The sequence below is a fragment of the Prosopis cineraria genome, unplaced genomic scaffold (assembly GCF_029017545.1).
Source record: "Prosopis cineraria cultivar Desert tree isolate PC_DT_omini unplaced genomic scaffold, ASM2901754v1 PC10, whole genome shotgun sequence".
Lineage (NCBI taxonomy): Eukaryota > Viridiplantae > Streptophyta > Magnoliopsida > Fabales > Fabaceae > Prosopis > Prosopis cineraria.
In genome coordinates, this window is record NW_026555341.1 from 31,712,189 (window position 1) to 31,737,917 (window position 25,729).

General features: G+C 28.9%; 2 protein-coding genes and 1 pseudogene across 2 annotated transcripts; all 3 read right to left on the reverse strand.

The window, feature by feature from the left end:
• Positions 1–2,574: 2,574 nt before the first annotated feature.
• Positions 2,575–4,405, reverse strand: LOC129321482 (uncharacterized; annotated as a pseudogene).
• Positions 4,406–6,460: 2,055 nt separating this feature from the next.
• Positions 6,461–7,776, reverse strand: LOC129321510 (uncharacterized). The gene is made up of 2 exons (XM_054967289.1): positions 7,420–7,776; positions 6,461–7,325 (listed from the first exon to the last, which is right to left on the reverse strand). The coding sequence occupies exons 1-2, from the start codon at positions 7,731–7,733 to the stop codon at positions 6,461–6,463; spliced, it is 1,179 nt and encodes a 392-aa protein (XP_054823264.1). The 5' UTR covers positions 7,734–7,776.
• A 13,523-nt stretch (positions 7,777–21,299) lies between these two features.
• On the reverse strand, positions 21,300–23,455 carry LOC129284538 (uncharacterized). Its single transcript, XM_054920049.1, has 2 exons — positions 23,052–23,455; positions 21,300–22,182 (listed from the first exon to the last, which is right to left on the reverse strand). The coding sequence occupies exons 1-2, from the start codon at positions 23,363–23,365 to the stop codon at positions 21,324–21,326; spliced, it is 1,173 nt and encodes a 390-aa protein (XP_054776024.1). The 5' UTR covers positions 23,366–23,455; the 3' UTR covers positions 21,300–21,323.
• Positions 23,456–25,729: the final 2,274 nt, after the last annotated feature.

Sequence of the window (25,729 nt, forward strand, 5' to 3'; positions counted from 1 at the left end):
AATTTCATAGATAATCAAGTGAAATGGCAAATAGGCATTAAATTATCAATGATCCATTCAAGTTTAGCAAGCAAAAATGTGGAGGATAGTTCAAGACAAAAAAAATAAAGATGAACTAGGCAAAAAGACTTAGATTTTGAAGCTCTCTAAATTCAAAAAGACAATATGAAAAGCACCCTAGAGTTTCTAATCCCTCATTTGCTCAATTATACTCAACCTACCAATTAAATTGATTTTAATTTCTGTTCTAAGAGTTATGGAACTTGAATTAATATTGAATATCTTTCAATTACCTAAAATCCTACTTAATTCTAACTCAACAATTCCTTCCTACACTTAGATTAAAAACATTAAGTTCAAGTTCCTCTTAACTATATAAGTCCTTTAGGTATATTCTTGTCCTGATAAAGTTAAATTAACTATAATTAATTTTCAGCATTCAAGTCCAATAGTTCAAATAATAATTCCTTTCTCAAGTTCATACTATTTTCCCAAATTATCACCTAATGATGGCCAATTATCAAGCAACACAAAGAAAAACGGAAATTAAAATATAAAACATTCATTAATCACAAAATAATTAGTAAATCAAGATACAACTAGAACAAATAAGTTTATAACACTCTAGAGTATCAAAGTTCAAACATCACATAGCTAAAATATCAAAACAGTAGAGCAATGGTTCAAATTCGGACACAAAAGAGAAAGAAGGAGAAAAGTGATAGAAAACTCAATGAAGATGTGAATGGTAATGAATTTTCTTCCTCCCGAGATCCAAATTCGACCACAGCCCCCCAAAAATTCTTCAAGACTTTTAGAAAACATAAAAAATGAAGTCTAGTTCAAAAAACCGTAACTTTTCTCTTTGATCTAATTGAAAAATGGAGCTATGCGTTTTGAAAGTGAATATTGCCATGATAGACCACTGTTGTTGGAATTTGCCATGGCAACTAGATGACACCTCGTGACATCTTTCTCTTAGTAATTTCTTTTTATCATTTTTCACATCCTTCCATGCTTCATTCCAATATCCATCTCAAGGTCATCTAAAATAACACAAACAAAATAAATAACTAATTAAAGACACACTAACAGATAAAAACAAGATTAAAAACCACTATTTACAACAAAATTAAATACTAAGCAGAGTTACTAAATTAGGCTACTTATACTCATTACTATAATAATGCAAAATAATTAATATACTCCCTTCGGGTTACAATATAATTATTATTAACTAATTTACGTTTCTAAAAAATTGGTTAAAATCTTTATTTTTTACATTTTTTTACATTTTTTCAATCACATTTAACTTATTCAAAACATCTTTATTAATTACTCAATAAAGTAAGGGTGTAATTAAAAAATATATAATATATATTAGATGCCCTATATTATATTTTAAATTAAGTAGAGGTTTTGGAAAATGACTTATATTGTTGTTGGGAGAGAGAGTATATGTGTGTGTGAGTTGGGGGGGGGGAGGGTGTAATATCTTGTGTCTAGAATACCACTTGATAATCAGATAATCAGTTGTTGTTCCATACAACCCATACCCACTTAAATAGTGATTGCAGGGACCTATGCCAATGAACACTCACAGAATTCAAGAGAAGTTTTTGATGAAATTAGACACTATATTGACTTCCGATACATTTCATCATGTGAGGCTACATGGAGGATATTTTGTTTTGAAGTACAACAAATGTTTGCAGCAGTTGAACGTACAGCTCAATTTCCATGCCAAATAATCATGTGGTCTTGGGATCTAATTCTCCCAAGACCACCACTTCCCAAAATTAACCCATCACATCCGACAATCGGTGGCAGTTCCAAGGTCAGCGGTTGGAGCTCCATCAATGAATTATATTTTTAAAATATGAAATAATGTAAGGGTATTTTTGTAATTGCACAAAAAAATTTACAATTAATTAAGGAATTTAGGACTTGGTACAATTTGTGCATTTCATGAAACTTTAAAGTAATTGGAATCCTTACTCCCTTAAGTGGGACTTGGGAGTAATTTTCCTTTTATGATATCATGTATTTTAGACATGACCCAATTTTTGTCTCTTTGCACTGTTTTTCTGTGAGATTGCATTAAAAAAAAAAAAAAAAAACCAGACCCCTTGATTACTGGCTTTCCCTGCTTGCAAACCAGACACTAAACTTGAGATATGTCCATCAAGGACTGGCAGAATGCTGCTATATAGGCTCTATGCCTATAATCAAGGAAATGGGTAACACTTCAACTATAAAGAAATTAATTTGAAAGCCACATCGGTACAAGCCATAAAATAGATACATATATAAACGGCACAAAACCTACAAGCCGGTAAACCTCAAACCAACCCAAAGAAATTAAAGGGAAAAAAAACACAAAATCGAAGACATGGAACAACAAACATGATAGAAAACAAAATGATTTGGGGATGTAAATAACGAACAGATCACTTCCATTTACACTGAACATGATTTGTGTGCCTGAAATCATAACTTAACACCACACTTCCATCCATTCTCTTCAACACAAAGCTCTCCACCAACACATAGAATCCAAAATTTTTCCACTCATCATCACTCTTTACTTTCCCCTCAAAGTTCTCAGTTCTTTCAAATCTCACTTGCTTCTTCTCATTATTCTTTCCCTCCCAATCTGCACTCTCTTCCTCCCATCTCATTCTCTCCAGAATCGCCATGCTTAACCCTACCATTCTCTCTCCTCTCTCCAAAACCCTAAATCACATCACATCCTCTTCACCAAATTTTCCTTCTTCCCAAACAGCTTCTCTTCCTCCCCCACCCAATTCTGCAACTTCAGTTTCCACCACAACATTCACAAACACTTGATTACTATCCCCACCGTTTTCCTTAGAGAAAACTTTATCCCACCTTCTTTCGAGAGTCATTTCATAGAAAACTGACTCCTTCATCTGCTCTTTGACAGTCACTGCTTCTTCCTTCACGAACATGAAAGGGCAGTACCATTTTCCGACGACCACTGGCTCGGAGCGAACGGTTGATGATGATGATGAGAAGGTTAAAGGTGGCAACTTGGCTTGCAAGGTAGGGTTGGCGCCAAGAGCTTCACTCAAACGATAATGGCTGGGTGTGTTGGTGTAGAGAGTCCATCCTTTTCTCCTCAAGAAGAGAGGAACAAATCCATCTGAGGCAATACACTTGGCTCGGAATCCAAAACGTGTTTTCAAAATCTCAAATCAAATTGTTGATATTCATCAGAGGGATTTAGAGGTGTTGGTTTAACGTTTTTTATGTAATTAAAGCACAAACATTTTCCCATGTCTTCTTCCTTTGAACCTTTGCTTGCTTCACTGCACAATATCAAATCCTTCCGGTGATGTTGCTACCCAAAATTGATTGATCAATAAACTAAATATGGAAAAAAGAATATTTACACAAAATGATCTATTTCGATTTTTTTTTCCTTTTGTCATTATAGAAAATAAGAAGCGAAAAACTGATAAATTAGAAGGTCCGTATTAGGTATCAAGGAGTTCTTGGTTAATGATTCTGTAAACCAGAGATCTGCTATTGACTAGGCTTCCTAGTCTCTTCTTATTAAAAAAAAACAATATTTTGCAACAATTTTACTCATAAATATCCAGTATACTGCTTAACATAAATAAAAATAAGAATTCAACAATTGATTCATTATGAGATTCATATCAAATTGAAAATTTTATCACCCTACATTATTTTGCAAAGACACTTAGGAGATTATTGTTTCAGAAGTAATATCTACTTCATTGAAATGACCTTAGTTTAACTCATTAGGAAAAAATGAGATGTTTTTGGTTTCGTGAAGAGAGAAGAAAAGTGAGACACATACACATACAAACAACATAACATAAATGAAAAGGCTAAAGTGCACTTCTAGTTTTTTAACTTTATATAAGGCTTAATTTTGGTCTGTCTTTTCAACATTTTAATCATAATATTATTAGTTTTATCGACAAAAAATTCCTGCACTTAACTTTTAGATATTGATAAAATATTTTTAAATATTGACATATTAAGTTTAATTTTTTTAAAAATAACAATGACTAAAAGACAAAGGCTGATATATATACCCTTGATGCTTCCCTTTCCTTCGGATGACGTAGTATCGATTAGAAGACAAAGGCTGATTAAGAACAGGAATGAACATAACTTCATCTCGATGAACAATGACGCCACTTCCTGTATTTTCCGAATAAACAACTGTTAAATTCCTGTTCTGTGGTAATGGCAGATTGCTGATACCCTTCTTCCACAATCCAAAACAACAGTAAGTCTCAGCTTCTTCATCTTGGAGTACAAGATACCCTGAATTTGGCCCCTCTGGTGGATGCCTAACAGCTTCATGGTTCCTTTTATATACAGATCGACGCCTTGTTACATACATATTTTTCTCTCCATATATTTGGGTACTTCAATTCATGTTTGTGTATTTTGGTTCTGTTATTTATAATGTTGGAGACTGCGTGTTTCATCGTATTTTTTGCCATTTTTCTTTCTGTTGATGGTATTAAAAAATTTAGGAAACATCCAAGAATGTACGTAACCCCAAAATCCTTTGAATCGGCACATGTTGCTTTTGCATATGGATTTCGTGCATTTCCATGCACATCCCGTGTGTGTATTTAAATTGTTCGGATTTGATAAAAAAAAAAAAAGGGATATATGGAAGAAAAATTTACATATGTATAGAATTTGCGAGGAAGTTTCGATTCTTTTGAGTTTTGGCAAGTGAAAGTGAAAGTCAGAATGGAACTCGTCAAGCATTTCAGTTTAAATGGCATTTCATTTGAAATGACAAGTGGATTATCATTTACTATAAATTTATCTATTCTTCATCTTTAAACACAGTTTGCTTCAGCATTTCTCGATATCAATAATAGCTTCTCCCTGAAGATAATTTTATGCATTGATAGCCAGTCTCTTCCACATAAGAAATAGTACAAACAATATGAATGTCAATTTTTTTTCTGAAACTTTTCTAATATGCGTTTAATTTATTTTAGTAATTATTTTTTGAAACTTTTCTAATATGCTTTTAAAGTTAATAAAGATAAAGGTGTAACAAGGGGAAGATGCAAGTGTAGGCTATTTAGGATTTCAAAAGGTAGGATTATTTTGATCCTTTGAAGACCATTATTCCAGGGACCAAAAAATAATCCGACCTTTTTTATAATTTAAGACTAATTAATCATCTCTTTTTTGGAAAAAGATATAAATTTGTGTCATTTATTTGTTTTTGAATTTTTAATTTTAAATATTTTTATTTTTTAATTCATACCATATGTAAAAATTGGTTCAATGGAAGGCCCTTCTTCTGTTTTTCCCTTCTCATTTCTATTTTCATTCATTTTCCCATTCTATTATAAACCTTTTTCCATTGACATAAAAATGACCTTCGGTCAAATGACGTTCGTTTACTTTACTTTCTGTAACTATCTAGCCCTTTGCTCATGGAAGTGAACTATATATACTACATGAGAAGAAGACTTAACTTTATATACTTAATATATTTGTATTTAATTAAATCAAGATAATCAGATTTTAGTATGTTAATAATATTAAAAACAAGGATTTATTGTAAAATAAATAATTTATAAAAAAATCCATATATCTTGATTTATTTAAAAACAGGCATATATATATATATATATATCTCTAAAAGAGTAACTTCTAGAATATATCAATTCACCTATGTCACTCTACGCATCTAATTAATTATTAATTAACATTTTAAAATTCGACACGTCATGAATAGTAAATTAACTATGATTCCATGAAATGAAGTAATGGTTTTTTTTTTTTTTCAGGTCAAAACCGACTACATGAAATGAACTAGATTGAATATTTTGGTCTGAATTCTGATAAACTTCATCCACAAAAAATAAATGATTGATTGTGCAACATCACTAACTAAATTTGGTTAGTCAACTTCCCACAATTTACGAATCATTTATGTATAACAAACATATTATGAATGGAATTTTCAATTTATTTACTGAATTTTTGTGATACTAATATTCTCTATAAATACAGAAAACCTTTTTAGAAGATCTATTTTCGACTGAGTCAGAACAATACTCGAATTTGAGCTCATAATACGAGATATCATATAGTTATATAAGAAACATTGCAAAGTTATTAGCAATTTTCTTCAACGTAACATACACAACATTTTATTCACTAAAGAACATTCATACAAGCATTGAACGAATGAGTGGGACATGTAATCACTTTAATTTACAACATGATTCGTGTTCCTGAAATCACAAGTTAACCAAACCAATAATACTATGGATAGCACATATATATATACACACACACACACATTACAAATTACAAAGATATTCGTAATTTTCTTCAACACACAACATTTTATTAACCAAACCAAAGAAGACTCGTTAAGTATTGGACCAAACGATTATTTGGGAATAACATGTAATCATTTCCATTTACACTGAACATGATTTGTGTGCCTGAAATCATAAGTTAATATCACACTTCCATCCATTCTCCTCAACACAAAACTTTCCACCAACACATAAAATCCAAAGAACTCCCACTCATCACTCTTAATTCCCTCAAACTTCTCAGTTCTTTCAAATCCCACTTGTTTCTTCTTCTCATTCTTTCCCTCCCAGTCACTTCTTTCTTGTTCCCATCTCATTCTCTCGACAGTAGCCATGCTTAACCCTACCATTCTCTCTCCTCTCTCCAAACTCCTGAACCACATCACATCCTCCTCTTCACCAAATTTTCCTTCTTCCCAAACAGCTTCTCTTCCACCTCCCAGCCCTGCAACTTCAGATTTCACCACAACATTCACAAACACTTGAATGCCATTTCCATCATTTTCCTTTGAGAAAACTTTATCCCACCTTCTTTCAAGTGTCATTTCATAGAAAGCTGATTCTTTCTTCTGCTCCTTCACTGGCATTCCTTCTTCCTTCACAAACATGAAAGGGCAGTACCATTTTCCGACAACCACAGGCTCGGAGTGATCCAATGATGATGAGAAGGTGAAAGGTGGGAACTTGGCTCGCAAGATAGGGTTGATGCCAAGAGCTTCACTCAAATGATAATGGTGGGGTGTCTTGGTGCAGAGAGACCAACCTCTCCTCCTCAAGAAGAGAGGAGCAAACCCATCTGAGGCAATAGACTTGGCTCGGAATCCGCAACACGTTTTCAAAATCTCAAATTGTTGATATTCATCAGATGGATTTAGAGGCCTTGATTTGACGTCTTTGACGTAATTGCAGCAGAAACATGTGCCCATGTCTTCTTCCTTTGAACCTGTGCTTGCTTCACTGCACAATATCAAAACCTTGGAGTGATTAATATGAAAATTTAATTTAAACACAAAATATATTTCAAGTATACTGCACACGAACCAACACATACCCTTGATGCTTCCCTTTCCTTCGAATGACGTAGTAGAGATTAGAAGACAGAGGCTCATTAAGAACAGGAATGAACATGACACCATCTGATAAAACTACGAAGGAAGTTCCAATGTACACTGTATAAGTCACTGTCAAGTTCTTGTTCTGTGGAAATGGCAAGTCACAGACACCCTTTTTCCACAAACCAAAACAACAGTATGACTCAGCTTCTTCATCTTGGAGGACTAGGTACCCTAAATTTGGTCCCTCTGGTGGATGTGAAAGAGCTTCAGGATCCCTTTTGTACAGAGATCGAGGTCTCGTTACGTACATTGTTTTTTTTTTTTTTTAATCTCCCTCACTCTCTCACTCTACCTATTATTGGCTTGTCTATGATAAATGTGAGCATCACCGTATTTGTGTTCTCTGATTTATATTGTTGGGATTGCGTGTTTGAGTATTATTATAGATTTTGTGTCCATTTCCTTTCCGTGATTGGTATTATATAAAGAAACCTGCGAGGACATTTTAACTCTTTAGGCTTTGGCAAATGAAAGTCAAAGTCAGAAAATGGAACTAAATTTTTAAATTTGGTGACGATAAACAGGAGAAATATAATAAGTTAATTACTCCCTCCGTTGATAAGGTGGAGAGAAGAAATCTTTGTATCATTTATAAAACATGTCATTAATTTTTTATTACAAGTTTTCCTTTTTATTACCACCCCTTAAATATTAGTGTGAAAAAATATGTTATATTAGGTGATTGGGTATCCCAAAATATAAGATGATTTAATAAAAATAAGGTTTCATTTGATATATTTTTCCAATATTATCATTCCCTTTTACCAAGTGAAGGGCATTTTTTGAAAATTTATATTTTTGTTTTTAAAAAAATTTATAATTATGCATAAATGTGAGCCTCACCGTATTAGCGTGTTCTGTGATTTATATTGTAGGGGTTGTGCGTTTGATAGTGTTATTTTAGATTTTGTGTCCATTTCCTTTCCGTTGGTTGGCATTACAGAAAGAAACCTGCGAGGACTTTTTAACTCTTTATTAGGCTATGGCAAATGAAAGTCAAAGTCAGAGAATGGAACACTATTTTTTTAAATTAAAAAATTTGGTGACGATAAACAAGAGAAATAAAGTAAGTTACTCTCTCCATCTCATTTACAAAGTAGAAGGAGAAGAATTTTTTTCTATTTATAAGATATATCATTGATTTTTTTATCACAAGTTCTTTTTTCTTTTTTATCTCTCTATTATGTTATTAAAGTATGCATATTTAAAAAGGATAAATTTAAAACATTGTTGAATTTTTAAAGTTAATAAATTTTAAAATTTTTGAAATACATTAGAAATGATTTATAAATAAAACCAAAACAGAAGCTTATCTATTCTGCATCTTTTAATAATACAGTTTACTTGACCATTTCTTCATATAGATAACTTGATTAATCTATATAAATAATCCCGTAAATAAGTGTTGTGAAAGCACTGGTTGCTTCTTTAATTTCCTCAAGAAAACCTTATCTTTAAAAATGATTTAAGATGAACAAAGTTATTTAACTTCCGTCCGAATAAAATAAATAATCAAACGGAACTAATCAATGATCAATGAATATTTCAAAGCTATATGTGATTTTTATTCATAACATGTATGAAATTGGAATTTGTGCATTTAAAATGAGCACCCCTTCCATCCCTTGTTATAGGTTTCAAATTTTTAAGGCACATATAAAAAAAAAAAAAGTACTAACAAAATCTAGAGACCTATTGGACACTCTCAATGAACAAGTGTAGCTTGCCTATTTTGATCGGAGGAAGTGTGAGTTCAGCAAGTTGTGGGTTGTTTGCTCACCCATAATTGGATATACACTAAACCTATATAAATGTTTAAGGGTTTGATATTTAATATATAGGGACGTTGAACCCTCACTTCATATGTTACACCTATCAGAGAGTTTTGAGTTTTTTTTTTTTAAGGGACAATTACTTAAATTATCAACACACCCAGTCATATTTACACCCCAACCCTTAAGTAGGAACACATATTTACACTCCAACCCTTAAGTAGGAACACACGCACCCATCACATTTTCCCACACTTGGGGATCGACCACACATCCTCCTTATTAGAGGAGAGGTGCTAACGCCACTAGGACACAAGGGCCTCGACAAAGGATTTTGAAGTCATAGTTGTGTAACCCTTGAAGGAAGGATTTTTCTAGTTATAATTCTCTAACATAATAATGAACAAAGTTTCTTTCATTTTCTTCCCCACATTCAATTTTATATGAGTTAACACTTAGTACTTGTAATAAGGGAGGGAGAACCAACTAACTATCTAAATGAGCTTGGACGGAATTATTGAGGCATATTATTATGGGTTTGTTTGGTTTTTTAAAACAAAAATGTTTTGTAAATTAATTTTTAAAAATTAATTTTCAGAACAAAATAAAGTGAAAATTTGTTTAATTTTTTTATTTAAAAATAATTTTAGAGTTAAAAAAAGGCTGATAGTGATGCCCTCCTGCTATGACTAATGATGATAACTTATAATAAAATCGGTTATATATAGCTGAAGGTAATTTATAATAGAAAAAATTAATATTTTAGTCCTCCAATTTTTAATTTACTTATAACTCAATTCCTCAATTATGACTCACTGTAACTCAATTCCTTAACTGTGACTCGCCTATGACTCAGTCCCTCAACTTTTGAATCACTTACAAATTAGTCATTGAACTTTTGTTAATTTTTTTCATGTTAGCTTATATCTCACATCAATGAGCAAGAGGAGGATATTTTAGAATAACATATGAGCATTTTTTATCCCTCTTATTTGATAAGAAATTTTTTTAAAAAAAAAAAAATAAGGATTGAATTATAGGTGAATCAAAAGTTGAGAAACTGAGTCGCAATGAGTTATAATTGAGAGACTGAATCACAACGAGTCATAATTGAGGGACTAAATTATACATAAGTTAAAAGTTGAAGGATTAAAAGATTAATTTTTTCTTTGTAATAATCAAATGTAGTGTGTTTTAAAAAAGCTAAAATGCATAAAATTCTCCTAAACTTTAACATAGTTGCATATGACGTCCCATTATCTTTCTACATTTAATATTAACCCCTAATCTTTAATTTTTCTTTTTCAAAACCTCTTACCATTAATTAATTATTATTTTATTAATATAGTTATTGTCATATCACATTGATGCAATACACATGACACATTTCATAAAAAATATTCTTTATTATTTTTAACACAATTTAAGGAGGGGTAAAATTGTAATTTCTACTTTTAACACACATGATGATGTCCTCATTTTTTAGTTAAAAGACATTATTCTCATTGTTTAGGGATAATACAATTTAAGAGAAAAATTATAATTTTATTATTCTTTACGAAAAAAAGTATTTTTATTATTTTTTTAACACAATTTAATGAGAAAAAAATTATAATTTCTACTTTTAACAAACATGATGATGTTCTATTTTTCTTTCAGTTGAGTGACATTGTTCTTTATTGTCAATGGGTAATACAATTTAAGAAAAAAAATTAATTTTATTATTCTTTATCAATTAAAGCAACCTTTTACATTAAACAAATGAAAAAGAAAAAAATATTTTTTATTATTTTTTAACACAATTCAAGGAGGAAAAATTGTAATTTCTACTTTTAACAAACATGACAATATTCTCTATTTTTTTTTAGTTAAGTGGCATTGTTTTCATTGTTCACTGGTAATACAATTTAAGAGAAAAATTTAATTTTATTATTATTTATCAATTAAAACAGCCTTTTATATTAAACAAATGAAAACAAAAATACCTAAAAACCATCATTGATAGAAATCATATAATTTTTGCTATCTGCTTTGTTTATTTTCTTCACACTCTTATTTGTTTGTAAATGTTATTTTTTCTTTGAATGAAGTTTTTAGTACTTATTTAAAATTTCGAACAAAAAAATATGATATTGGTATATTACAAATAATGGAATGTGTTAAGAATAAGATAATTAAAAGTAAAAAATTGTTGGGGTTGTGCGTTTGATGGTGTTATTTTAGATTTTGTATCCATTTCCTTTCTGTTAGCTGGCATTATAGAAAGAAACCTGCGACCACTTTTTAACTCTTTAAAGGCTTTGACAAATGAAAGTCAAGGTCAGAGAATGGAACAGCATTTTTTAAATTTGGTGACGATAAACAAGAGAGATAAAGTAAGTTTCTCTCTCCATCTTATTTATAAAGTGGGAAGAAAAGATTTTTTTTCATTTATAAGATATTATTATTGATTTTTTATTACAAGTTTTTTTTCTTTTTTATCTCTCTAGTATATTATTAAAATATGTATTTTTAAGAAGGATAAATTTAAAAATTGTCAATTTTTAAAGTTAATAAATTTGGATTTTTTCCTTAATTATATTATAGTGACACATGTTAGAAATGATTTATATTTATAAATAAATCTAAAACAATAATAGAAGCTTATCTATTGCGCATCCTTTAATAATACAGTTTACTTGACCATTTCTTGATATAGATATAATCTATATAAATAATGCCGTGCATAAGTGTTGTGAAAGCACTGGTTGCTTCTTTAATTTCCTCAAGACAACCTTATAAAATGACTTAAGATGAACAAAGTTATTTAACTTCCGTCCGAGTAAAAAAATAAATAATCAAACGGAACTATTCAATGATCAAATGAATATTTCAAAGCCATATGTGATTTTTATTTATAACATGTCTGAAATTGGAATTTGTGCATTGAAAATGAGTATCCCTTCCATCCCTTGTCATAGGTTTCAAATCTTTAAGGCACACATATAAAAAAATACTAATAAAATCTAGAGACCTATTTGCAGTGGCGAAGCCCACATACACTTGAAGGGACATATGCACCCCCTCAACTTAGAGGAAATTATAAATAAATAGTAAATTTTTTTTTACCTTTTCTAGTTACAAAATTTTGAACCATTTGAAATTTAGGTCTTTTTTTTTGGTAAATGTTTTAATTTAAGTGCCGATTCCACCTAATGAAATAAAAGCTTGTTGTTATTGTTATTGTTTTAACTTAAGTCCAATTATGAATTCATTAAATCCATAACTCTAATATAATTTTAGAAAAGAATATACCTATTTATTTAATTTTTTAAATCGTTGGTTAATTACTATATATTTTTATATATAAATAATATCATAAATTAGTGACTTATAGGGAATGAAATATTTTTAATAGCATTTGATAATAAGTATAGAACAATTATAAAATACATAATTATTTTAAAAAAATTAAATAATTCTTTTTGAATTATTATTTTTAAAATTAATTTGCACCCCTTGATATAAGATCCTGGCTCCACCACTGCCTATTTGGATACTCATCTCAAATAAATCAATTATGGAGTTCAGACCTATGATTTTGATTCCAAAAAAAAAAAAAAAGCCATCCAAACACCCCCACTATTCCCAAACTTAGTTCTTGAAACTTCATGATGAATAAGCTAACCAAATATCTCCAATTTTCTCAACCTCCATTTGCAGGAATTTGACCACGTCTATGGATCGTTTTATACTAAAGTTAAATTCTGTTATCTTTCACATAGATCGATTCTGCCCAAAAAAAAAAAACAAATGTGAAGAAATTATTATATTCAACCAACGCGAAGAGATAACAAAATTTGAATATGTAATCAGACATTGATTTGTGGATAATAAAGTTAGAATGGTAATCTGTCCCATAAGTCCAGTGGCGGAGCCAGGATCTTGTGTCAAGGAGTGCAAATTAATTTTAAAAATAATTATTTAATATTTTTTAAAATAATCATACATTTTATAATTGTCCCCTACTTATTATCAAATTCTATTAAAAATATTTCCGTTAATATAGGTTACTAATTTATGATATTATTTGTATATAAAAATATATAATAATTAACTAGAGATTTAAAAAAATTAAATAAATAAGAATATTCTTTTTTAAAAATTATATTAGAGTTTTGGACTTAGTGAATTCATAATTGGACTTAAGTTAAAACATTCACAAAAAAAGAGCCTAGATTTCAAGGGATTCAAAATTTTGTAGCTAGAAAAAGTAGAATAACAAAATATCTACTTTTTATTTGTAATTTCCTCCAAGTTGGGGGGTGCATATGCCCCTCTCAAGTGTATGTAGCTCCACCATTGCCCATAACCATATTGATTATGCCTAACTACAAGTAGTGTAATTTTCCCAGAAACCTCCTACCAAATACTCATTTCTTCATATTTTATACTGCCTCCGTTTAAAAATGTAAGATATTTTTAACTAAATCTCACTCTCAATAAAGTAGTTACCTACTTTTTAACTAATCCGATCTTTTCATATTTATCCTTATTAAATACCCTACAATAAATATACACTACTACAAAATTATTGATATATGATACCATTAAAAATGACGGTTTTAAAAAAATCTGTCATTTAAAAGAGAGATGGGTGATGGTTGCAAAATAAATGACGGATGTTTTAACAACCATCATGTAAGGCTTCAAATTCTGCCTCTAAAAAAATTAAAAATTAATATTAACATAAATGACGGTCTTTTTAAACATCCGTCATTTATATTGATGACATTATATGATGGGTGTTTTTAACACTCATCATATAATGTTTAAGTTTTTAAAATAAAAAAAGAGAGATTTTATATGACAAGCATTTGAAATGACCATCATATAAAGTCATCATAATATATGACAGGCATTTCAAATGCCTATCATATGAAGAGGAATAAATGACGGGCATTTAAATGCCCATCATTTATTCTTGTTTAAAAACTTTTTAGTTCCTTCCATTTCATATTCTCTTTCGCGCGCTTGATGAACTCTCCTCTCTTCTCTTCTCCACTTTCACACAAAATCACAAGTAAACCCATAAAATGACTTCATTTCCATAGTCGACCATCAACCCCCACCTTTGTCCTGTTTTTGCCATCGTCCTCACTATCGTTCGTTGTGCCCTAAGTTTGTCATTGCTTTTCGACCCATTTTCTTTCAAGATACATTTTTTTTTTCATGTTTTCTAGCATTTCTTTCAATATCCTTTGGCTTTTTGATTGTGGGAATGATTTATTCATTGTTTTGTAGAGTTTTATTGTTTGAATTTACGTAATTAACTTTCTGTACATATTGTTGCTTGAATTTGGTAATGTGGGTTGTTGAAATTGACAATATATGATGTGTTCTTGGCTTGAGGATGCTAATGGAGGTTATGGGTAGCCTCAAAATAATTATGAGAATGAAAATGAGTGATCAAAATGTATATTCATGATGATTGTATTTTTTTTTTTTTGAATTTTGAATGAATTTTTTGAATAATTTTTTTTAAATTATATGCCTTATTTGATTTGGATAGTTTTATCATTAGAAACTTCATATTAAAATGTATTAGTATACCAAATTTTATTACAATTGGAGTTGATTTGAGTGACCAAAGTTGACGCACGATTTCTCTAAAAATTATAACTATTTTGTTGAGATTTTGACCATTGCTATAATGAATGATATTATCTTGGCATGAGATTACTACTGTAAGGTATGAGTAACATTAGAATGATAAATGAGACAAAAAGCAATGATTAGAATTGATGTTTATGGTTTTTTTTTGTGATTTTTCAATGAATTTTTTTTTGAAATTGTGTATGGTTGAAAATGTCATTTTGTTGGATTTCGTTTCTGTTAAGATTGTGAATAATTGAATTTGACTTATTGATATAAGATGTTAAGTTTAAAAAGTGAGTTTGAGCTTGGAAAATACTTGTTTTTATGACATTATGTTGCTGAATTTTTTTTACATGTAGAGTAGTCAATTACTTTTTTAATTAATTTATCATTCATTTATTCTCCATATTTGTTTTTTTTATTTTTGTAGTTAAATAGCTTCTTAAAAAAGTATTGATCCTAGTGGACCTAGCAATACTGATCTTAGCATTGACATGAATGATTAACAAATCCAAAAAGAAGCAAATCAAATAATGAGGAAATTGACATTAATGAACAAGGTGAATAGGAGAAGGGCTACTAGACAAAAATATGAGCTTGAATAAAATTACAAAAGTCAACCTATCAAGACTAATAAAAATAAATTTATCAATTACATAAGAGTTGTGACAAAGGCAAATGTGCCCATAACAATCAGGAGTTGGAATGATATTAGTCCAGTAACAAAGAATTATATTTAGGAGCAAGTAGAGGTAAAATACTTTATTCATAATCATTATAATTAATTTTAATTACTTGACTACAAATCTAATTAATTTCTTTGTTTTACAGTCAGCGTTCGTAATTGATGCTAGTCGAATGAAATTTGTCATTCAACAAGCTGGAAAAGCAATGCGGAGATTTCGGTATTTCGTTGGAATGAAATACATTAAAAAATTAGTCAAAAACATTAGTGCTGAAGTTCCTGAATTAATAAGGTCATTAGTCTCACAAGAATAATATGATGAATTTATTTCCCAATGTTTCGATGGGCAATTCCAAGTAAGAACTATAATTTTTTATTATCAATATATATATTTTTGATCTGATTCTATATGTTTTGCATAGGAATTGAGCAACCAAAAGAAAGAGTTACATGAGAAAAATATATATCCTTATAAGAAAGGGCGCATATGATATGCAGGAATTGAGCAGAAAATGGTATGTTAATATATCATATAATTTTAGTTTATTTTATTGATATGTGCACTATTAATGTTCAACTTTATTTAAATCCATAGATCAAGCGAGAGGGTTCAAGAGCAAGTTTTGTTTCACGTCATAAACTCTTCATAGAAGCTTAGACCAATAAAGAAGGAAAAATTGTTGACGAACGTGTTCAGGAACTTGCTAACAAATGTGTAAGTATATTATTTTAATATTGTCATTTTTTCTTATAATCAATTAATAAACTTAACTTTCTCACTATATGTTGCACAGGTTGAGATATAGAAAAGTGGCCTACCTAATGATGAAGATGTCTTGGGCAAGGCACTAAGTAATCCTAAACATTCCGGTCAGGTTAGGGGTTACGGCTTCGGTGTCACAAAAAAATAAATATTTGGGACAGAAAAAAAAGATGAAATCAACATAGAATGTGGGCGCAAGGGCTAAGATTGCCACACTGAAAGAGAAGCTAGCTAGGCAACGAGAATTGATTAATACCTTGCTAAAGGACAAGGAGAGGCGGGAGAGGGAGTTTCATATTAATCCTAGCGGGAAAGGTAGTTTCAGTATAACGCAGCCCGTTAAAAATCTCCCTAAGGTAAACTAATACTTATTTATTTCACTTATGTTTCACTATTTTTATTTTCCATAACATTAATATAGTATATTACTCATTAATATAGGGCGAAAATATTTGTGAGTTGTTAGCAAATAGCCCAAATAGTCATGTGGTTGCTATCGGTCGAGTATTCAATATGCCTAGAGACGCATTACATAATATGCTACTCATTGCATCCTATGTACGAGTTGTTATTGATGTGCTTAAAGATCTCAACTATCCATTACCTATTTCCACCAAGAATGCAGGGATTGTAGGAGAGGCGATGGTAGCTTTGTTAGATGGCAAGCTACCAATGTTAAGATGCCAAGTTCAAAAAAAGCTAACAAAGATGCACAATCCAAGAAAAAGACTGTGCCCTAATCTAAGCTTTCTTCAAAAATTGTCTCGCATGTAGCAATACCTGAACAAGAGCCTCAATTGTCAAGCCAGCATCGAAATTTACTTTAGGCTTTTGCAATGACTCATAAGTCTAATCCTTTGATCTTGCAAATTCCATTCGAGGAAGGAATATATGGTGCACCCCAATATGATATGCTTTCGCTCGATATTATAAATGAAGTGCTGCAACATGAGATGACCAGCCTTATTATTCTTAGCTTTTATATACAGTAAATTATCTTTTATATATGAACAGTTACTATTTTAAATATATACTAATCCATTTGATATATTAATGGTAGGTGCTTGCATGAAAAATTTATTGTCCCTTTCGGCCTACAAACGAAGTTCATTTTTGTTAGTCCACATGAGGTTGGCGCACATGCTTTAATTAAAAAGGACAAGATTTTAGATCAAGCCAAGCAATTAAGTGAAAATTTTAAAACAAGGGCTCAAAAGGGGACATTATTCAAAGGGAGACATTATTCTTAATACCATATTGTCAAGAGTAACCTACTTCTTACTTATATTAATGGATTTGTTAAGATTAATTTAGTCAATTAATTATAATTTTATAACACTTGTTAATGCTATTAGGATGTTGATTGCCACTAAACCATATGGTAGCATTCCAAGAATATATTATCTTGATTCTCTTGGTGAAAAACTAGAGAAAAGACAAAATTATTGGAGTTGATTAATACGTGAGTACAAAAAATAAGTATTTTATATATTTATTTGTTTATTTCTATATTAACATATTTTTTTCTTTTTTTTATTAAAGTAATTGTGTTGTACCGCACAAACACTAAACAAATAATTCCAAGGTCATTTACAAATTTTGATGCAGCCTACACTTGGAATATAATAAAGATAATTAATATCATTTTTTAATTTAAATATTTATAATTTTTTAATTCTTTAATATGTACTCATTGGTTCTTTAATTTGTAGTGCCTAAAACAAATGAAAAATAGTTTGGCTTGTGGCTTTTGTGTTATGAGGTTTATAAAAGACATCATTATCCATAATGAAAGCACAATTCCTGCGATGGTATGCCAACAATTAATTTTCACTTTATAATTGCTAATGAATTTAATTTATTAAAATAAATTTATGGTGAATAATTTATGTTTTACAGTACTATGAGGATTCCTACATTGAAAAACTTGGGCATGCACAAATAAATGAGGTAATTGAAGAGTGGTGTCAGTACATATTCCAAGTGTGGTCATCGCACAAAGATGAAAAATCAATAGATTTAGCATAAGTAGGATTAGTGTTTATAGTTTTACTAGTTTTTACTCATTATTTGATATTAGTTGGTAAATTACTTCCTTTAAAAAATTCTATACATTGGTTACTTGATAGATTAGAATAAGAGATTAATTTTTATTTCATTTTTTAACAATTATAATTCAATTTCAATTGATATTCATGCATAAAAATGTTGAAATTGCTGTCTAGTTATTATTTGTATAATTGTTACAGGGAGGTTGTTATAAATAATAGACCGCTATTTAAAAAAATTATAGAATATATGACGGGCAAATATTTGCCCGTCATTTATTGTAACCAAATAATATGTGACGAGTAAATAGTTACCCATCATTTATTGCCTGGTTACAATAAATGACGGTTAAAAATTTACCCGTCATTTATGATAAGCATAAATGACGAGTATTTTAAACACCCGTCATTTATTCTTATAAAAGATATAGAAAAATATATTTTAAATGACACGTTATTTAACTGTCATTTATACAAAGGAATAAATGACAGGTAAATAATCATCATTTATTTAGGAGGACTTTAAATGGCAGGGTCATAAATGATGATTCATCATTTATAAGTAAAAAAAACTGTCATTTATATCTTTTTTTGTAATATTAATAAAATCATTATCAATAAGGGCACTTTTAAAAAAAGGGAATAATTATACTTTAAAAGACTAAAAATGTCTTACATTTTTTAACAGAGAGAATAAGACATTTTTAAAACAATTTAGTATCTCAAGATATTAGACGTTTTGGACAAAAAAAATAAGATTTTATTGATGATAATTATTGCAATATTATGATTTATCCCTAATTATTTCACTTCTAAAACAAATTACAATCCCTCTTTCTCTTATTAATGAAGAATATTATTGAAAGTTTATAAAAAAAATAGGATTATAAATTGTATTTAATAAATTTTATTAGTAGGTATATAATTTTGAGAGGAATGAACGCAAATGTAAAATAACATATATTCGGCTATCAACTATGTTGCGCTTTTTTTTTTTTTTTTTTGAGATGATTAGCCCATATTAAATGCCCAAAAGGTCAACAAAATACCAAACCAATGGCAAAACAAACAAAAACATCGTACCAGAAATAACAAATAAATAAGAAAAAGTGAGGGATGTTTAGTTTTTATTCTTATTTTTTATTTTTAAATATTTTTTAGAAATAAAATTTTTAAAATTATTTTTCAAGTAAAGTAAAATAAAATAAAAATTTGTTTGGTTATATCAATTAAAAAGTAATTTTAAAATTAGAAAATAGACTGATAATGATGGTTAAAAGTACATAATGGTAATTATAATTTTTAATAATAAAATGTAGTATATTTTAAAAATAAAAAATAAAATAAAAATAATGTAATTTTGTTTCTATTTTTTATTTTTTAAAAAATGAAAATTAAAAAAATTAAATAAAAAGAACTTATCCAAATAGATTTTTAAATTTTTTGTTTTTCAAAAAACAAAAAACAAATAGACCCTAAATGTAGATCGCATTTGATTTCTGTTTTTAAAAATAATTTTTTAAAATAAAAAATTACAAAATTTGTTTAGATAGATATTTTAAATTTAATTGTTTTCAAAATATTCTCATTTTCTAATTTTAGAAAAAAATAAAAACATCTTAAAAATATTTTTTTATTTTTTATTTTTAAAATATATTACATTTAATTATTAAAAAATATTATCACTTTGATCAATCATTTATTACAAGCCATCACTATTAATTAACGGTGACAATTACTATCAATCAATTTTTTTAATTCTAATTTTTTTAAATTAACATAATAAAATATTTTTATTCAAAAAAATTTAAAACTGCATTGTAAAATAATTTAAAAAAAAAAACAGAAACCACATACATTGGTCGCCAGACTTTTTATTTTTAATCTCACGGGCATATTTTCCTTCTCTATGGGAAGGTATTCTCTCTCTCTCACCCAAAAAATAAAAAAAAGATCTACCCATTATCTTCCTCATGCTCATATATCCATCACTCGGGTCTCTTAATGTCATAACAGCTAAAAAAATTTTATATTAATCATCACTTGTTAAAATTTAAATAAATACTTATTGATTTAGTTTAGTCTCTTATTAATAAGTATTATTCAGGTTTTAATAAGAATTTATTCTAAATTAACAAGTCATTTCAGCTTATTTTTCATTTACGTTTTAATAACATGTGATCCTTGATTGATATAAATTTCTTCCAGCAATCCTTGATTGTTATTTTCCCTATCGATTATTCATTTATAAAATGCATATTTGATTCTCTAATTTTATATAATTTTTTAATTTTATAAATTATATTTTTAATTTAATTAATAGCTTTAGTATCACATGATAATTTTTTCCATGGCAATCATTTTATTTTAAACATTAAACTTAATAAACTAACATTTGATAATATTTTTTCAACATATTAATTTAAAAGTTCACCATCAACATTTTTTATTAATAAAACTAATGATGTTATGTTTAAAAAAATTTAAAGACACTTTATACAATTAAGAAATCAAAATAAAATTTTATATAAAGTTAAAGAATTAAAGATATACTTTTACTTATTGATTAGATTAATAATTTCATTCTCTTTTGGTCTATATTTAATTTGTGTACTAATGACTTGGCTTACACTTGTGCCCAAAGTAGTTCATCGTTAATGAACCACGCCGAGACAAAAGTCAGCTGGTAATAGTTCATCCTCTAAAGTAGGACACTTGATGAGTGAAAATTAACCAAAGAACTAAATGAATATTAAAAAAATACATGAAATTTTGCAGTTTTATTTTTTCTTTAAAAACATATATAGTATATTTTCCTGAGCACAAAATACTAAAATATATCTTATCTTATTTTATATAAAAGCTAATGATAAAAAAACAAATAAAAAATATAAAGTATTACACAGAAGCATTAGAGAGTTTTGAGACATCTTGATCACTTCCATTTACACTGAACATGATTTGTGTGCCTAAAATCATAAGTTAACACCACACTTCCATCCATTCTCTTCAACACAAAACTTCCCACCAACACATAAAACCCAAAATTTTCCCACTCATGAATTTTTCCATCAAACTTCTCAGTTCTTTCAAATCTCACTTTCTTCTTCTCATTATTCTTTCCCTCCCAATCATCAGCTCTCTCTTCTTCCCATCTCATTCTCTCCACAATCTCCATTCTCAACCCTACCTTTCTCTCTCCTCTCTCCAAAACCCTAAACCACATCACACCCTCTTCACCAAATCCTTCCCAAACAGCTTCTCTCCCATCACCCACCCCTGCAACTTCTGTTTCCACCACAACATTCACAAACACTTCATTACTTTTCCCATCGTTTTCCTTAGAGAAAACTTTACCCCACCTTCTTTCAAGCGTCATTTCATAGAAAACTGACTTCTTCATCTGCTCCTTCACACTCACTCCTTCTTCCTTGACAAACATGAAAGGGCAGTACCATTTTCCGACGACCACCGGCTCAGAGCAATCCGATGATGATGATGAGAAGGTGAAAGGTGGTAACTTCGCTCGCAAGGTAGGGTTGACACCAAGAGCTTCACTTAAACGATAATGGCTGGGTGTGGCGCTGCAGAGAGACCAACCTCTTCTTCTCAAGAAGAGAGGAGCAAACCCATCTGAGGCAATAGATTTGGCTCTGTGTCCACAAAACGTTTTTAAAATCTCAAATTGTTGATATTCATCAGAGGAATTTAGAGGTTTGGTTTTGACGTCTTTGATATAATTGCAACAGAAACATGTCCCGAGGTCTTCTTCCTTTGAACATGTGCTTGCTTCACTGTACATCAATAATTAATCCTTGGAGTGATGATGCTATCCAAAGTGATTGATCAATAAGCTAAACTAAGACAGCAGCTCAATTGATAGATTCGAATTTAAATCAATTAAAATTTAGGTATTTAAAATTATTTATTTGTATAGTGTAAAAAATTAAGAAAATTATAATTAAGGACCTGAAAAAATAAGTAATATAAACATTGAGGACCATATAATCCAGAAATTAAATTTCAGGACCATTGTCCTCTTTATTGTTAAAAAAAAGTAATATTTTGACTAAAAACCCCTTCACACTAACTAAGTAACTGTGCATTTCAAAGAAAAGTATTTTAGTCAAATGATTTTTTTAAAACTACAAAAAAGGACCATGATCCTTAAACTCAATTTCACAATTTTGTGATCCTCAATCGTTATTAATTACTAGTTTTCTAAGGTCTTTAATTATAATTTTTCTTAAAAAAAATCAAAGCAAAGAGAGAAATGAGTTGGGATTTCAAGAAAAAAAAATGAAAAATTAATAATAATAAGTTTATATATATTCTTCAACCGATGAGAGGCCAACAAGAATAATATATGATAGAAGAGATAAGAGCAATAGAAATAGCACTAGTATAAACACAAACAACTAAAAGTAAATTCATTACTCTCAATCTTCCATTTTTCAAACAAGAATATAAAGAGAATTTAAAATTACAAAAAAAAAAATAAAACATAAATTTGAATTTATATCAAATCAAAATCCCATAAATTTTTAAATATTTAAATAAAAAATTTGATTCAAACCCAAATTCACATTACATTAATCCAGACACAAACTATAATAATATTATATTTCAATTATATATTGATGAAAAATTAACGCACGCATACCCTTGGTGCTTCCCTTCCCTTCGTATGACATAGTAGAGATTAGAAGACAAAGGCTGATTAAGAACAGGAATGAACATGACTCCATCTCGTAAAATTATGACGCCACTTCCAGTATGCACTGTATAAGAAATGGTTAAGTTCCTGTTCTGAGGGAATGGCAAGTTGCTGATTCCCTTCTTCCACAAGCCAAAACAACGGTATGATTCAGCTTCTTCATCTTGAAGTACTAGGTACCCGAGATTTGGTCCTTCTGGCGTACGCGAAAGAGCTTCAGGGTCCCTTTTGTACAGAGATCGAGGTCTCGTTACGTACATCTCTCTCTCACTCTCTTTCTCTCTCTCTCTCCTCTTATGATTAGCTTACTTGTTTCTGCATGATGATCTGATGAGCTTCACCGTAATTGTGTTCTGTGATTTATATTGTTGGGGTTAGCGCGTTTGATGGTATTATTATAGACTTTGTGTCCCCTTCCCTTATGTTGTTTGGGATTATAAAAAAATTAAGGAAACAGCTAAGAAGATAACCCCAAAATTCTAATCAATTTGATCTGCCATTTCCTGGCCAATCCAGTACATTTGTTTAAAGTTGCTTGAAATTGATATAAAACTAGGGGAGGGACGCAATTAGAAAGATAAGCATAGAAATTAAAGAAGCTGCGAGGAAATTTCAACTCTTTCTTTAGGTTTTGGCAATCGAAAGTCAAAGTCCACTGTCGGATCATTTTACATTTAAAATTAAAAAAATATCAATCAAAAATCGTTAAAAAAATTTTATATAAATCAAGAATTATTTATTATGAAAATCAGAATAGATACTCATTAGTTCAAGTTAATTTTTTATCAACAAATATCTATTTAAAGTTTAATAATAATTAATTATAAATTAACAACAGTTTATTCAAGATTTTTTTCATTTTAATTTTAACAACAACTAACCGTTGATTGATATGAATTTCCTTTTGCGATCCTTTATTACTATTTTCCTTTTAAAATTTGGTGATGGTTAGGGATGGGGAGCCACTAGCCAGATAAGAGCTATAGAATAGTACTACATTTTAATTTAAAGAGTTAAAGATCAATTTTGTCTTTAAATTATAGATTCAAGAGTATTGAAGTCCTAAACTTTTATGCAATGTTCTTTTTAACTTTTGAAAATTTAACTTTAACTGTTACTTAACAATAAAATGATAGAAAAAGGCTAAAAAAAATTAAGAAAAAGGATCAAGAAAATTTACTAGGTCATTTATATCATTTTATGGTTAACTAACAATTAAATTTAATTTTTATTAACAGTATGAATAACATTGTATTGTTTTTAAAAGGTGAGAGGAAATACTACACACAAAAAAAAATTAGACTAGTTCCAGAAACTTTTAATAAATCTATAGTTTGGATATCAAATTATTATTTTGACCCTAATTTAAAATGCCAAAGCTGAAATTTTTGGATAATTTCATTTTATTATATATTAATTGGTTATAAAGTTTAACTTTATCAAGTTCTCTTATGCCTAGACAATAATCTAACAGATAACAAAAAGTGATATAATAAATTAGAGCCTTATGTGTATTGCGACTTTAATTTTAATCATGCACGCAAGTGTTCTGAGAGAATCAATTGCTTCTTCCTTAAGACCTCCTTGTCTTTAAAAACCTAATCTCATATAGTAGATAATATTACCAAAGTTGTATAACTTTTCTCCAAATCAAATGAATAATCAAACTGAATTAATCAATGAAAATTTTAAAAGCAATGTACCTGACATGTATGTAGCCATATGTTTTTATTTATAATATACATGAAAATTGTGCACTGTAAATAATTACTCCCTCCATTCAAAAATATAAAATATTTTTTGAAGAGTTAAATATTCAAAAATATAAGACATTTTAATTTTTCAAGGTGTAATTATTATTTTTTTTTCAAAAGTACCCATATTAATAATCACTTTATATTTATTATAGGATTTTAATAGAGATAAATATAAAAATATAAAGTTAGTTTTAAAATAAATAACTATATTATTGGAGGATGAGATTTAATTAAAAATATCTTTATTTTTAAATAGAGGGAATATATACAGTATCAACAAGCTAATAAGTAATCTGGAGGAATTATTGAAAACACCCTTTGCATTAATTGAGCCAATATAAGAATACATGGGAAAATGACAGTTGAAGAATATATTATAAAAAGGAAAAAACATATATATTTAGCTTTATATGCTTAAGGTGTTTGTTTTTATTTAAATTAATATATAAGTATCATTTATATATTATTTATTTTATAATAAATTTTTATTATCAATATTATCAACACATTAAATTCATTTGTTTTGATTTGATTGAATAAAAATATATTAAATATACAAGGCTAAATATATAAGTCTTATTCTTATAAGAAAAATTTATGTAAAATGAGGACTTATTTATAACTTGAACTTCCATCAAGTAATTGTGCTTTGACTTATATTAAATCAAGTAATCGCTCACTTTCATCAAAGTTTTGATAGTCTTAAACGTGAAATCAAATACACACTAAATTTTATAATTAAATTTTAATCATTCTGCAGCTCCTAATTAATAATTAAGACATCTCACATCGAATAATTAAAAAATAAATAAATTAAGAATATGTCAATCATTGACATCCACCAATGATTGACTTTATTCATTGGAT

Bases quoted from the DNA above. Each gene is read 5' to 3' on its own strand.
- LOC129321510 (XM_054967289.1), bottom strand. From the start codon at position 7,733: ATGTACGTAACGAGACCTCGATCTCTGTACAAAAGGGATCCTGAAGCT. The intron at 7,326-7,419 runs GTATGTGTTGGT...GATATTGTGCAG, and splicing joins AGGAAAGGGAAGCATCAAGG to TGAAGCAAGCACAGGTTCAA.
- LOC129284538 (XM_054920049.1), bottom strand. From the start codon at position 23,365: ATGTACGTAACGAGACCTCGATCTCTGTACAAAAGGGACCCTGAAGCT. The intron at 22,183-23,051 runs GTATGCGTGCGT...ATTGATGTACAG, and splicing joins AGGGAAGGGAAGCACCAAGG to TGAAGCAAGCACATGTTCAA.